At 56.3% G+C, this 13236-nt stretch overlaps 1 protein-coding gene across 11 annotated transcripts in view; it reads right to left on the reverse strand.

The window, feature by feature from the left end:
- Window positions 1-291: 291 nt before the first annotated feature.
- Window positions 292-13236, reverse strand: part of DIP2A (disco interacting protein 2 homolog A) — a 92358-nt gene continuing 79413 nt past the window's right edge. For 8 of the 11 annotated variants that reach the window (XM_029215341.1, XM_029215340.1, XM_029215336.1 and 5 more), the window contains 10 exons: window positions 12128-12237; window positions 11494-11624; window positions 10763-11012; window positions 10375-10545; window positions 8434-8495; window positions 7814-7871; window positions 5490-5564; window positions 4044-4218; window positions 3395-3518; window positions 292-2839 (listed from right to left, as the gene is read on the reverse strand). In XM_029215341.1, the coding sequence (XP_029071174.1) occupies window positions 2587-2839; window positions 3395-3518; window positions 4044-4218; window positions 5490-5564; window positions 7814-7871; window positions 8434-8495; window positions 10375-10545; window positions 10763-11012; window positions 11494-11624; window positions 12128-12237 (1409 nt within the window). In that variant the 3' untranslated portion in view covers window positions 292-2586. Of the gene's footprint in view, window positions 2840-3394; window positions 3519-4043; window positions 4219-5489; window positions 5565-7813; window positions 7872-8433; window positions 8496-10374; window positions 10546-10762; window positions 11013-11493; window positions 11625-12127; window positions 12238-13236 lie in introns of those variants that run through there. The other 3 variants (XM_029215338.1, XM_029215337.1, XR_003792432.1) reach the window with 3 other exon arrangements.

Consider the following 13236-nt stretch of genomic DNA (forward strand, 5'->3'; position numbering starts at 1 on the left):
CACATGCCGCGGAGCAATTAAGCCTGCACACCGCAACTACTGAGCACGCGTGCTCTGGAGCCCGCACCACAACTAGAGAGCCACGCGCGGCACAGTTACTGAGCCCGCGTGCTCTGGAGCCTGTGCGCCACAACTAGAGAGAAGCCCACGTGCCGCAACTAAGACCCAACGCAGCCAAATAAATAAATTTTAAAAAAGAATTTAAAAAAAAAACCTGCCAAATAGAACGCATCAAACAAATTAAAATGACCACAAACACGTGAAAACATACTCAGCATCACTAGACATGATACTTATTTGACTATCAAATTGACAAGGACTTATTTATTTATTGCTGGTGCTCTCAGGCTGCCAGGAAAATGCTTCTCCCACGCTGCCTTGTGCGCTTCCGAGAGGGCAGGGGCGCCCAAAGCTTCACACCTGGCACGAACTCTACCTGTAGGAACTGAGCCCAAGGCAGGTTTTGCGTCTGAACACACACCCGCGAGGACGTTCACGGCAGCACGGCTGAAACGACGCTGGCACCGAGCAAGTGAATACAAGCTGCATGCAGTCGAGCCCCCCTCCCATACGACACAGTCATTAAAACATTTAGAAGAATATATGTAACAGATTAAAAGTCTAATTTATTAACTACAAAAGCTGATTATAAAATTATAATGATCGATCCTAATTTTGTAAAAGTGTTTTAAAGGAAAAAATAAATCCTTGAAAGGATTTACATCAAATACTAATGCTGTCATCACCGAGAGGTAGGATTATGGGAGATTTAAATTTTCTTCTTTATACTTTAATGTGCTTTGTAGATTTTATGCTGTAGCATAAATGCTTTTATATCCAGGAAAGAAGAATGCATAATAAAATACATCGTATTTGGGGTAATTTTAAAAACCTTTTCACACATTTCAAAATGCAGAATTACAAACAGTCAATAACTTTATTAACATAATGATATAAAAATTTTAGTGTGATATACAGAATTCCCAGAGAGTAATTTTAAAACATTTTAATGCTTCTTAAAATCTTAATTTACAAGACATCTTGTCTTACTGCCACCGACCTTTCAATACAAAAATTTTATAATATCTGTTTGCTATAAAACTACAACATACAAGGCTGGGTAGTTCTTCCCCTGCTGGCCATTCTGTTATAAGGAATGCCCATTAGTCAACTCCTAGGACCTCTGTATGTCAAACAATAAGTTACACAGATTATGTACACAATTACAAGAGGACTATTCAAACTCCAGTATGTTGTTACACACCACACTGCGGGCCAATGCTGCAGGCCGACAGCTACCGAGCGCAAGCCACTTGGAGCCGAATACGAGCCACACGTGAGAGCTGGCCCAGCGAGCTGGGCCTTTTTGGTGGAGAACGTAAAGTGGTAGAGAATTAGTAACAACTTTGTTAGGCACTGATCCAGGCGAATTCCAGAAAAGCCTGGTTGTTCTAGGAAGCATGCATGATTCATAAACTTTCCCACCCTCAGTCCCCGACAACTGGTAACATACTCTTCATTAGTGATACAAAAATACTCTGTCTTAGATTCGAGCTTCACTTCCAATTCTTAGAAGTAACTAAAGGATATCACGTTTTCTTCTTTGATTTAGACTTACTATAATATACCACTCAGTCTGGTCAAGTTAGAATAAAATAACTGAACATGATTTGGCCAAATCTTACAGGCACACAACTCAAAACGCAACAGCAAGGGGCAAGGCTCTCCTGGGCTGGGCCCCTCGGCTGCACTGCCGGTGCTCAGCAGACATCACCGAGGACGGAAACCTCGCCCCACCGGGGCTTCCACATCTGTTGACGTGGAATAAAAATAATAATTCAGTACACTTCCGTGCAGTGAGAAGACCTTCTACTGTGGTTATGAAAACAAGCACTTCAGTTGAAGAGCAAGAAATCAGAAACTTAGAAAGTGGTTTAAAACTCAATGCTGGTTTATCTTTCCGAAACAGAGCACCTCACCTGACGGCCCCAGATGGCCCCCGTCGAGCGTTAGTGACCACACAGGCAGACAGCCGTGCACACCTGTTTCAAGAGAGGAAGCATGTGCGTCCAGTGCCTGGTCTGGGGCGCAAAGGTGGGCAGGGCGGCCAGGCCAGGCTCACTCCTGTCCACCAGCCTTTCTGGGCTCCACGCTTTCCTGTGAATCAGCGTCGAAACAGCTGTACTTGGGCCTCAGGTCCCTCCCAGCATGCATTCTGTATATGAACTCGTCATTTGAAGTGAGAAAAACCATTTGAATTTTTAAAATTGAGAACTGTATTTTCAGCCTAAAAACGTGCAGACTCACACCTGCAGCTCCCGCAGCACCCACACCAGGCCTCTTTCCCAGTCACCCCATCTGTTAAAATACTGACATTCATGCTTCTGTAAATGTCCTTGATAATAAAAAGATTTCTTTGAATCACTCAGGAAGTGGTTTTTAAAATGAGATGGACCTGTAAGAGCGTAGGAGGCGGGGCACCGTGCTCCCAGGGCCTGGGGTCCGCAGATGCTGCCGTGTTCTCACACATCCTAGCACCTCCGACACGCCCCGAGGCCCCTCTCAGGGCCGGGGTGTGAGCTGTGCTCACATGTTGTAGGCGACGTAGATGGGGTCCAGCTGGTCGGCCAGGAAGCCGTCACGCAGGTGCATGCGCTGCTTCTCCCCGCGGGAGTTGATGGGGATGACACCTGGGTCCACGATGACCACCACGCCCACCACCAGGTGATGCTCCTCCAGCACCACATTCGTCACCAGGGCCACCAGGTCCAGTGCATCCTGTTCCAGTCCATCCAGCTCCACCACCACCACCAGCAGGTTGGTCCAGGTGAACACGGCACTGCAGGGAGAAGGCGGGCGGTGTCACACGGGGTCAGGCACAGGCTCTGGGGGCTGGGAAAGGGCATCAGAAAGAGACCAGTGGAAAAAACCAAAGTAGGTTCACTGACGTCACCCTCCTGCTCAAGGTCAGTTACAATTCAAAGGCCAAGTTAAGTGTGTTTTACAGGAATATCTATTCTAATTAAAGTTCTCACTAAGAATCAAGAATATGTGATGTCGAAAGCTGTACCTTTCCCAAAGCAAGCTCCCTAGAAAGGGAAGAAATCCTGAGTCTTAACCATTTAAATTAGGAAGTTCATGTTAAAAGCAGAAGCGTTTCAGGATAACCATGGAGCCCTCACGTTCTGCCTGTGCATTTGCGGACAGACTCTTCACTTAAGACTGATGAGGAAGAGGAAAAACCAAGCAAACCCAAACAAGGGGTCTCTGGCCCATGATCCCAAGAGCGTGTCTGGGGTCTGCTCCTGGAGAGGCAGGCGGCTGCCTCACCGGCACGGCCGAAGTGCCTGCCCTGACCCCGGAGAGCTGGGTGACAGGCGCCCCAGGCCCTCACCACTCGGCGATGCTCCTGTGTGCCCGGATCACTGACGTCTCGATGTCGACGGGGTGATAGCGCATGCCCCTCAGCTCCAGCGTCTCGTCCAGAGACCCCACCACGTACAGCGCATCGTGTCGCTCTGTGGACAGCACAGTTCACCCACCTCAGCACGGCACGCGGTGCCAATGGCTGGCGACTCAAACCTTGCCTGACCACAGCCTCCTGCCACGCTCGGCCCCCTGAGATTCAGAGAAGTTACGCCCATGTCCGAATATGTATTTAACAATAACTTTTGCTATCTCTGGAAACGAAGCAGCAGCTACAGGGGCTCCCAAAAGTTCTGATGGCATCTGGCCAGCGTGCTGTGGCCAAGGGACTTTGAAAGCTTGGGGGGCCGTGTGGGGAGGGCCCAACAGATGGCTAGTGAGACGCGCCCACGGCTAAGCCTGGGGGGCCCACAGCCTCTGCCAGCAACCCCACATCCTCCACAGAGGCTGGGGTCCAAGACCAGTGAAGGAAAAAGAGTAATTTTCAGAGAAAACCGTGTCAGGGCACCTAGAGACACGAGCTCCTAGCGAGGGGCGAGGTGAGTCAGCGGGGGCCCCCAAGATGCCACCCGCATGGGGCTCAGGTGCCGGTGTGGGGCTGCACAGGGACCCCTCACCTCCACTGGCGTCGGTGAGCTCTGTCCTTCGGAGGAATCCCAGGAAGCCAGTCCTTGCCCAAACGGTCTGGGTGTCTCCGAAACTCAGCCGGGCACTGAAGTGGTCGGCGTGGAGCCCCTCCTCCCCGTAGACCGTGTAGTACCCAGTGGCGCTGTGCGGGCTACTCACCCAGACCTGGGGGCCCAGGGGACGAGGGGGTCAGTCGCCACGGTGCCCGGCACAGTCTGTGCCGATTCACGGCAGCAACGCCACAGCACACGGGGGTGGGGACGGGGCACTCGAACTAAGTTACAACAGCAGGCACGGAAAGCAGGCAAGTGACTGTCCTCCTTCAAACGAACCGTTCCCCTCCTTGGACCCCGGAGAGACGCCTGTGGGACAGCGATGTACCGGGAGCAACCTGCACGTGCACACGCACACAGGGCCAGCGAGAGTCGGGGCGCAGACCCGCCCGCACGTGGGCTAACGGTGCCCAGAGCGTCACGGGCCCCCAGGGCACCCTTCTAAAGCCAGGGCCCTCCAGGACCCACAGGCGGCTCCCGACTGACTACCAGGCTCTAGGTATCCCCCAAAAGCAGGGTCCGAAAGCGGAGACAGTGTGGCCACATGGGTCCCGGCCTGGGGCAGACCTGCCAGGACTGTCTTGGGACCCACTCCTGCCCTAACAGGCCTGGGCCCAGCTGGCCAGGAAGGGGGTAGGGTTGGGGCAAGGCCCCAGGCGGAGCACACCCAGCCCTGGGACTGGGACACCTTTCCTGGCCGATGCGGCATGAGCCCCAGGCCCACCCATGCCCTTGTCCCAGCTGGTCAGGGGCCAGGCAGTGTGTGTGGACACCCGTGGGTGCTGCCCTCAGCAGTGCAGGATGCTGGCCCCCAGGCCCGGAACTGGGAGCTGAGACCATTCCCACCGAAACAGACCAGCCTGGGCACCCAGGCTCCACCTGCCATCCTGGCCACCAGGTACTGGGTCCCACCTGTCCCGTTACTCTAGACCAGGTGCTGTACGCAGGCATAACAAGGACCCCAGCACAACCTGTGTCCTGGGGCAGTGAGGAACCCCCTGCCCCGTGTCCCCAGGATGGAGAAGACCATCCCTCTTAGCTATGGGGTCTGCCCCGTGCTGTCCCTCACTGGGGGCTGCAGGAACTTCTCTTCAAGGGACAGCTGTTTCCTCCATGGCTGCTGGCTCCTGCGAGGCTCCTTAAGCCACCCAGTGCCTGCAACTCAAGGTTTCCCTCTGCTAGTGGGGGAACAGGGTGGGGGGCTTCATCCCAAGGGCAGGACCCTGAAATCCTACCCAGGGGCTGGGTCCAGGAGCACAAGCACTGTGGGGACAGGTTCCCCAAAGCACGTGCGACCCCAAAGGTTCAGAACTCCCAAATCCGGGGCAGAACAGGGAGGAGGGTGAAGAGCAGGTCCGGGGCACTGGGGCCCCGCAGCCTCACCTCGCCCAGGTGCGAGTCTCCAAGGGGCCCTCTGGTCTCGCTGTGGGCAATGATGACCTTCACTCCAGGGAGGATCTGCAAGGAGAACCGTGCTCCGGGTCAGAGGCAGCACGGCCCTCCTGACTCAAGTGCGTCAAAACAACGTCCTTCGAAGCTGATCCAAAGGATGTGACACGTACGCGGGGGTGATCAGGTTCAGAAGCCAACCTAAATCTGACTTTGAATTTTAACAGGAGAGATTTTAATAGAGAAAAATAAATTCTGAATCTTAGCAAAATCATCCAGTTCCTGAGAATGGACCCTATTTTGGACGGCAAGAGGGGTCGAGGGGGCCCTTCCCTGAGGCCCCTTGTGAGAGCTCACGAGTGCCGGGGGTCCAAATGCCTCGGCTGCGTCCCCCCCTCACCCCGGCCCCCCTGAGCCCCCGGCTCTGGATGGAAACCTGGCCCCCAAGAGGCCTTCCTGCCCCCAGACTCAGAGGGGAGCAGCTGCTGAGCACGGGTTCTGGGCCCTCCAGGGGAGTGTGCCCCGGGTCCAGGACCCCCGCTGGGCCTGCGGGGCCTCACTGGGCTCCAGTCAGACCACCTGGCTGCTCCTGGACACCTGTTCTGTGTCCTCAGTTCCCCAGGTATAAAACGGGAGATGACAGTGGAGACCTGCAGGCAGTGGAGGAAGGGACGAGGGGTCACAGGAGGTCGCCGTGGCCGGCGCCAGACCCTCCTCTCCTCGTGCTGCCCCTACAGCCCTGGTGGGGTCGTTCTGTTTCCCCAGATGCTGCTGACCCTCTGACCCCGCCCCGTGTGGCCCACCCACCCACCCAAACCCTGAAGCCAGAGGTCTTTCCAGGACCCAGATCTGTCAGCGCCAATTTATCATAACAGAGAAATATGGGGGGAAAGTCCATCAAAAACGGACGCAGAGCCATGTGTGATAGGAAACAAAAAGGCACCAGAAAGAATTAAGAATTGCGTTTGCAGAAAGGACAACACGGACTGCACACAGGGCGTTTCTGTGCACGTGGGAAGGACAGGAAGGGAGCCCTGGCCTGTGTCCACACTCCCCTCCTCCAGGGTCTGTGCCTTCCTTCCCAGGCCCCACGCCCACCTGCCCACGAGAGCGCCCTTCTCTCCTCCTCCCCTCCCCCCAGTGCAGTTCCCGCACGCAGGCCTCCCCGTGGCCCCAGGACCTTTACGCCAGCTGAGCCTTCTCCCCAGGTCTCTGCTCCTCCTCTGGGGCGGCCCCTGCTGGTGCACAGCCCCCACCTGCTCCTCCCTCACATTCACCGCGGGCTCGTCCTGCGCTGCTGCCCGCGGGCACCTCCCCGTCTCCCTGGGGACAGCTGTGGCGTGCACTCGGGCAAGTGCGAGCAGAGCAGGGGCTGTGCCGAGCCCTCCTCTGGTTGTGCAGCTGCAGAGGGAGGCCCGAGGCCGGGGCCGGGGCGCAGGCCTTCCCCCCACCATCACATTGTCTGACAGTTCCTGGGGGCCTTCTTCCTTCCTCTGAACCTCCCCTGCTTCTGAGAACGCCTGTTCTCCTGGCTCTATGTCTGCTGACCCCTCACGGTGGCTCAAAGTTTTTCCCTGGGTGCCCTCAGGTGGTCTCACAGCCCTACCACCTGAGCCCACTCTGGGCCCCTGAGATTGCACCAGGCCTGGACTGCTTTAATGGTAAACTGCCACTGTGGTGGGGACCACTTCCTGGCTGTCACCTGGGCCACGGGCTGAGTTCTTCCAGGCCCCAGTGCGCTGCTCCAGGGCCGCCATGAAGGCAACAGGCGCCCCGTGGCCTCAAGACCCAGCAGTGTAGTTCCTTCTAGATCTCTGCACCTGAGGTCCTCCCTTTTGGGAACTGGAGCTCAGATGTAGACGTAAAGACTTAGCAAGTGTGTGTGTGTGTGTGTGTGTGTGTGTATGTGTGTATGTGTGTGGTGTGTGTGTGTGTGTGGTGTGTGTGTGGTGTGTGTGTGTATGTATGTGTGTGTATGTGTGTGGTGTGTGGTGTGTGGTGTGTGTGTGTGGTGTGTGTGTGGTGTGTGTGTATGTATGTGTATGTGTGTGTGGTGTGTGTGTGGTGTGTATGTATGTGTGTGTGTGGTGTGTGTGTGGTGTGTGTGTGTGGTGTATGTGTGTGTGGTGTGTGTGTGGTGTGTGTGTTGTGTGGTGTGTGTGTGTGCGCGCGCGCACACGTGTGTGTATGTGTGTGTGTGTTTGCAGCGAGGAGAGGCCTCTACGTCAGCCCAGCCCAGCCCGACCACAGGGGTCTGTGCTCATGGCGAGCACCTCCCAGGGACGATGCAAGCGTGGAGGCCCAGTCCCCTGCACTACCTTTCCAGACTCTGTCAATGGCAGACTGTGCGGAGAACCCCGTTCCACCAAACGTACCCTAAAAATTAACAAGGGAAAAATTTCAGAATAAAACTTACTACACAGACAACAATCTCTAAAAAGGCAATTCACAAGGTAGTCAGAAATTGATTATCACTGCGACAGCCAGTCCGTTGACAACATTTAGCCTTTTGATCAGGACCTTGCTGTGACCTTGGAGCAGTGACTTCGGGTGCGTGGCGCACCAAGCACTGATCAGGGCAGAAGCTGGCTCTATGTCCTCGGGGGGCCCCTGGCCAGCTGGCCTCGCCCCCCGGGAAGCTCCACCATGGTTTACCTCAAGCTGCATTTGAGGATCCAGAACTGGGATCCGGCTCCAAAGCTGGGAGGGACCCCGACCCGCAGGTACACACCATGGCCCCCGGGACATGCCTGCTGACGTGATGCCTCTGTCCTGCCCAGCGATGGGCTTACTTGTTTTCTACCCCATAAAAAGCCACGTGTCAAATGCTCGGTCACTCTTGGAAGGTCATTCCCTTCCTGGTCGTGGGAATGACTGATCAAGGGAGGACAGGGATGCAGGGGAGGCCCAGGCTGCCCGGGGGCCTGGGTGCTGTTACCTGTCATGGCGCAGTGCCCTCATGTCCACGTAGACGGTCGTGGGGTCCGGGCCGGCCGTGCCCTGCAAGGGGAGCAGCAGAGGTACGTCCACTCGGGCCTCACACCGTGGTTTCCAGGGGCATCGCCTCCACACGGGTGCAGCTGGGGGACAGCTCCTCCGGCCCTGGGGGTGGGGTGGGGCCGGGAGGGCAGCTGCTCTGCTCCCAGCAAGAGTCTGCCTTCCTGCAAACATCTACAAGGCTTGGTACCATCGAGGGAAACCTCCAGTAACACTGAAGGAAGATGTCAAGTCAAACAGTTTCACATTTCAGTCCTGATAGCTCTATTCCCGCTGGTCTCTAAGAAAACACTGCTATGGGTTTTGAGGCATTTCCACTGAGCCATGCTCGCTCCGACCTAATTCTCCTGAGGACTGAGCACAGCGAAGCCCCACCAGGGATTTGCCAGAATGACGTCCTCACTCTCTCTCCTCTCATCTGACAGCTGACGTTGGCCCTGGTTACAGGACAGCACGTTCCTTTTCATTAGATAAGGAACATCAAGTTACACGGACACTCCGCCCCAGCATCATTCTCTGAAGATCCCAAAGCGACCTATGTCTGCCCTGGAATGAAAATGGAAATTTTTTCATTGAGACTAAACACAGCCTTTCCTCCAGAGGCAATTGATTAAAATGAAGGTTAAATGCTTCTGAAAATACTTTTTGTCTTAAATTCAGTTACAAAGGAGCTTTTGTAATATGTCAAATAACGTCCACTGTGAGCAGAAGAAACACGTATTTGTCTGGAGTTCACGAGAGGCCACGTGAACGCATGGGAAGCACAGACGCACCTCGAGGGCGAGGTCAAAGTTGTACCTGCTCAGCCAGCTTTCCCAGCCAGTTGGGCGGACAAAGGAGGCCAGCAGAGGGAGACAGGGAGGAGAAGCCACAGGAAACACAGAGAGCACAGGCACGTGAGAAACACAGTTGAGAGAGAGCAAAGTGCGTCACTGCATCTCAAAGTGCAAACCAAGAATGTCCCAGCAAGACTTCTGCTGCCCACGTGCTGATAAGCAACACAGATGCCATCGCGTTTCCAGGAAGGAGGGGCCGGGCTGCCAGACGTTGAGCAGACAGAAGGGCTGCGCTGACAGCCACCGACCCTGCGCCAGCAGCCGAGGTGCAGTCGCACTGTCTACAACAGGAGGACCTCACGAAGGACCACCCCGCTCCTCCTGCCACTCAGCAAGGGTCCGAGCGAGATGGTCAGCCGTCTCCATTGTGGAGAGGCTGTCGCAGGAACACCAGGACAACAGGATGCCACCTCCGCAGTCGAGACCCTCCCTGTGTCTGGCAGGCACCGGCCAGTACGGGCTTGGGGATGAGGAACTGTGGCTCCCCTGAGGCCTTTCCTCCCAACAACTCCTGAACGTGGGTGCGTGAGGCATGCAACGTGGTTTAGAAAGAAGTGGGACTGAGGTACCAGTAGGAGTCTGGAGAACAGGCAGAGTCCCCTGCATTCAGCAGCAGTAAACAGCGCTGCACTGGAGTGAGCTGTTCTGAAACTTCGTTTCCTTTTAATAAGTAAAATATCTTAATGTTCCAAAAAGGAATTCTGGGCAATATAAATTATCACACTCGTTAATGTTTCCACTTAAAATTGCTAGATGTCTTAAAAAACAATTAGGTTATTCTTGCTTTAGAATATTAATTGCATACCATATCCAACTTAGAAATTCTTCCAGATAATAGTCACTGGTCAAAAACATTTTGATTTTTCCAAATAAGTCTTTGTTCATCAAGAACAGAATCTCTTTTAAAGTAAAATGCTCAGCTCTCAAAGCTAACGTGCTATTTGGAAAACGCAACATCAAAGGCTGGGAGGACCAGAAAGTACCCACGGCCCACGGAGAAGCACAGCATGTGCACGTGGCGCCCAGCGGGAAACCCTGCCGCCTACCTGGAGGCAGATGGCCACGTTGACCCTGCAGCCAAACGTGGTGCTCACAGCGCGTGCAGGCAGACCCAGGTCCCTGAACAGCTTGGAGAAGGACTGTGTGAGCGCGATCCTGGGCCGCTCCTCGGCCACCACCATGCAGGTGCGCACGCACGACAGGTTCACACCCTTCATCTGTGGGAGGAGTGGGCGCACACCGCCGGGTCTGAGCGTAAAGGCCAAGCTGCTCGAGCCTCGCCTCCTTGGTTCTGTCTCCCCCGCTCCGCCCTCTCGGCTCCAGCCCCTGAGGCCTCGGGGACCCGGGGTTGGGCCCACCCTGCCCTGCGCCCGCCCCCCTCTCCTCCCAGGAGGTGCACCATGGGTGTGTGTCGGGGTGTGGGGGGGAGCTCACAGCAGGGGGCGGGGCGCCCCGGGAGGGTTTTCGGCTGCTGGGAGAGGTCCGGGGCTCTCTCCAGGCCCGGACGGCACGCACCCTGAGCACCGCTGTCTGCGCGCCCAGGCCCCGGGCGCACATCTCCATCACCGAGTAGGAGCAGAAGGTGACACGGGCCTTGTACTGGCTGACAGCCCACAGCCACAGGGACACGTTGGTCTCCAGCTCGGGCGGGGGCACCAGCACCGACTGGTGTCCCGAGTAGACACTGCGACAGCGACAGAGGCGGGGTCAGCACTTGTGCAGGCGCCTCTCCCCTCAAGGACACTGCCCTTCCCGGCAGAGCCCACCCTTTCTGCTCTGGCCAAGTGGGGCTTTCAGTAGAAAACTTGGGGGCGCAGGTCCCGCCACCAGCACTCAAGGATCCAGGGTCGCTGTCAGGGATGGGCCAGCCGGCAAGGACGAGGTTCTGCTTACAAAGATGGGTTCCTACTTCCCTGTTCTGGATGGAATTAGTAGTAACGGAGAGTGTGCACTTAATAAAAAGGCATTTTTACTCTTTTTACTCAATTTCAGACCCGAACTCCAACCCACCAAACACCCACACAAACCAACCCACTCACACATGTATCCTCTGCTTGGTGGGCGTCAAAAATGTACCTTAGAAAGGGGGCGTCTGAAGAAGAAATTCAGCTGGGGGTGGGGTAAGGAGTGGGGGGATTCTACCCGCACACCCACCCTCCACTCACCTGCACAGACACCACAGGGCAAAGCCGAGGCCACAGTAGGGGTCGAGGCAGATGGCGATCTGCCTGGAGGGGTACAGCTCACACTGCAGCTTGATGGAGCGGCACAGGGCGCTGGTGGCTGCGTGCGACATCTTAAGGAGTGAAAGGAAAGCTCTGCTCAGTGATGTGAGGGAAGAGGGAGGGCTGACGGTAGTGCCTGCTGCCCACAGCAGCCGGACACCTTCACTTCCTGAAAGGGTGGCTGGCCCCAATCCCACATACACCAATCAGTACCCAGGTATGGCACACTAGGAATCTTCTAGGCGAAAGTTCAGGGTAATAGAGAACTTTAGTGGAGCGTTTGGTGCCTGCTAATGTGACAGACTCATCCAAGTCACCTGGTCCTCGAGGCCAGATAGTCATGAATCAGAAAGTTTAGACATTACCATAAAACACTAAAATACGCGTCACTCTCAGGCTAACCTAATCCTGGGGTATGTTGGTATTCAACACAAACTTTAAGGAGCAAAACTGCTGCTTTAAGCTCTGGGAGGAGGAAGGGCCTGCACAGACCTGCAGCCAACACCCTTCTGCCCTTTGCCCGCCCACTGTGTCAGGGGCCGGAGTGGAGGGGAGCTCCAGCCAGAGGACCCACCTTCACACCCGCCAGGATCCCCGTGGTCGACACGCTGAAGTCCAAGTATGCGAGCACGTCTGGGGACGGGGGCCTGAAGATGCTGGCCACCTTCTTCTTGGGTATGTCATCTGTCGGTCAGGAGACATGGGTGGCGTGGATGCTAGCTCAGGTTCTCGTGGGGAGAGAGGAGACAGGACGCACCTGGGGAGCTGGGGAGCTCAGAGCAGAAGTCAGGCTGCGGGAGAGCAGGCCGCGTGTGCACGCAGGGAAGGTCACGTGGAACGGACCCTCGCGACCATGCTGAGCATGTGGGGATGGGGACAGGGGACGAGGTGGACACAGAGGGCTGGAGATGGGCCGAGAGAGCCCCACAGGAAAGCTCAGAGGAGCGGGGACTTGGCCAGGGTCCCAGAGCCTGTGATGGAGCCAGGATTACCGACATCTCTGTGCACAGTGAGTGCTAAGGATGGGCCCCCAGGGCTCTGGGTGCTTCACCGCGTTCCTTCAGGACCATGAGATGGGCACAGCACTGACCACGCACAGTTGGGCGCAGGCGAGGCAAGGGCAGGGAGCGGGTGAGGTGAGGGGACTCCCCGGAGCCCATCTGCTCCCGGGTCCACCCCTGGGCGCCCCGCCAGCCGCCCTGGACCAGCTCCCCGTGCCTGTTGCTGGTATCAGGCAGGTGGCCACTGACAACACGGTCCCTGACTTCCTCTCGTGGGCAGTGCCCTGGTGGCCAAGGACAGGCACCTATACCCACCAGGTGCGATGGGGAAGGAGGGACCCCTCTCTGCTTGCCGGCTGGCACCCATGTGGCCGTGCACCTCGAGTTATCGATGGAGCCTGCAGGGTGCTGCTGGTTTGGGGTGTCTTGATGGTTGACCCAACAGGCCAAGGCAGAGGGGGCCCACAAGCATCTCCTGGGGCGCGGGAGCACACACCCATGATGGGGACCCAGGACGGGTGTGTGTGTGCTGTGGGCACCGTCTATGTCCCCGCAACTGCCAACCGCTGCGTGGGCATGAAAGGCAGCAAGGGGAGCTTGTCCACAGGCGCCGGGCCTTGGAAGGACCTCTGCTCCCCACCAGCCGCCCTCCGTTCTGCGCGCCCGGCTCTAGGCTCGAGCT

This window comes from Monodon monoceros, unplaced genomic scaffold (genome assembly GCF_005190385.1).
Source record: "Monodon monoceros isolate NGI ecotype Baffin Bay Population unplaced genomic scaffold, NGI_Narwhal_1 Super_Scaffold_11, whole genome shotgun sequence".
In the NCBI taxonomy this organism is placed as follows: Eukaryota; Metazoa; Chordata; class Mammalia; order Artiodactyla; family Monodontidae; genus Monodon; species Monodon monoceros.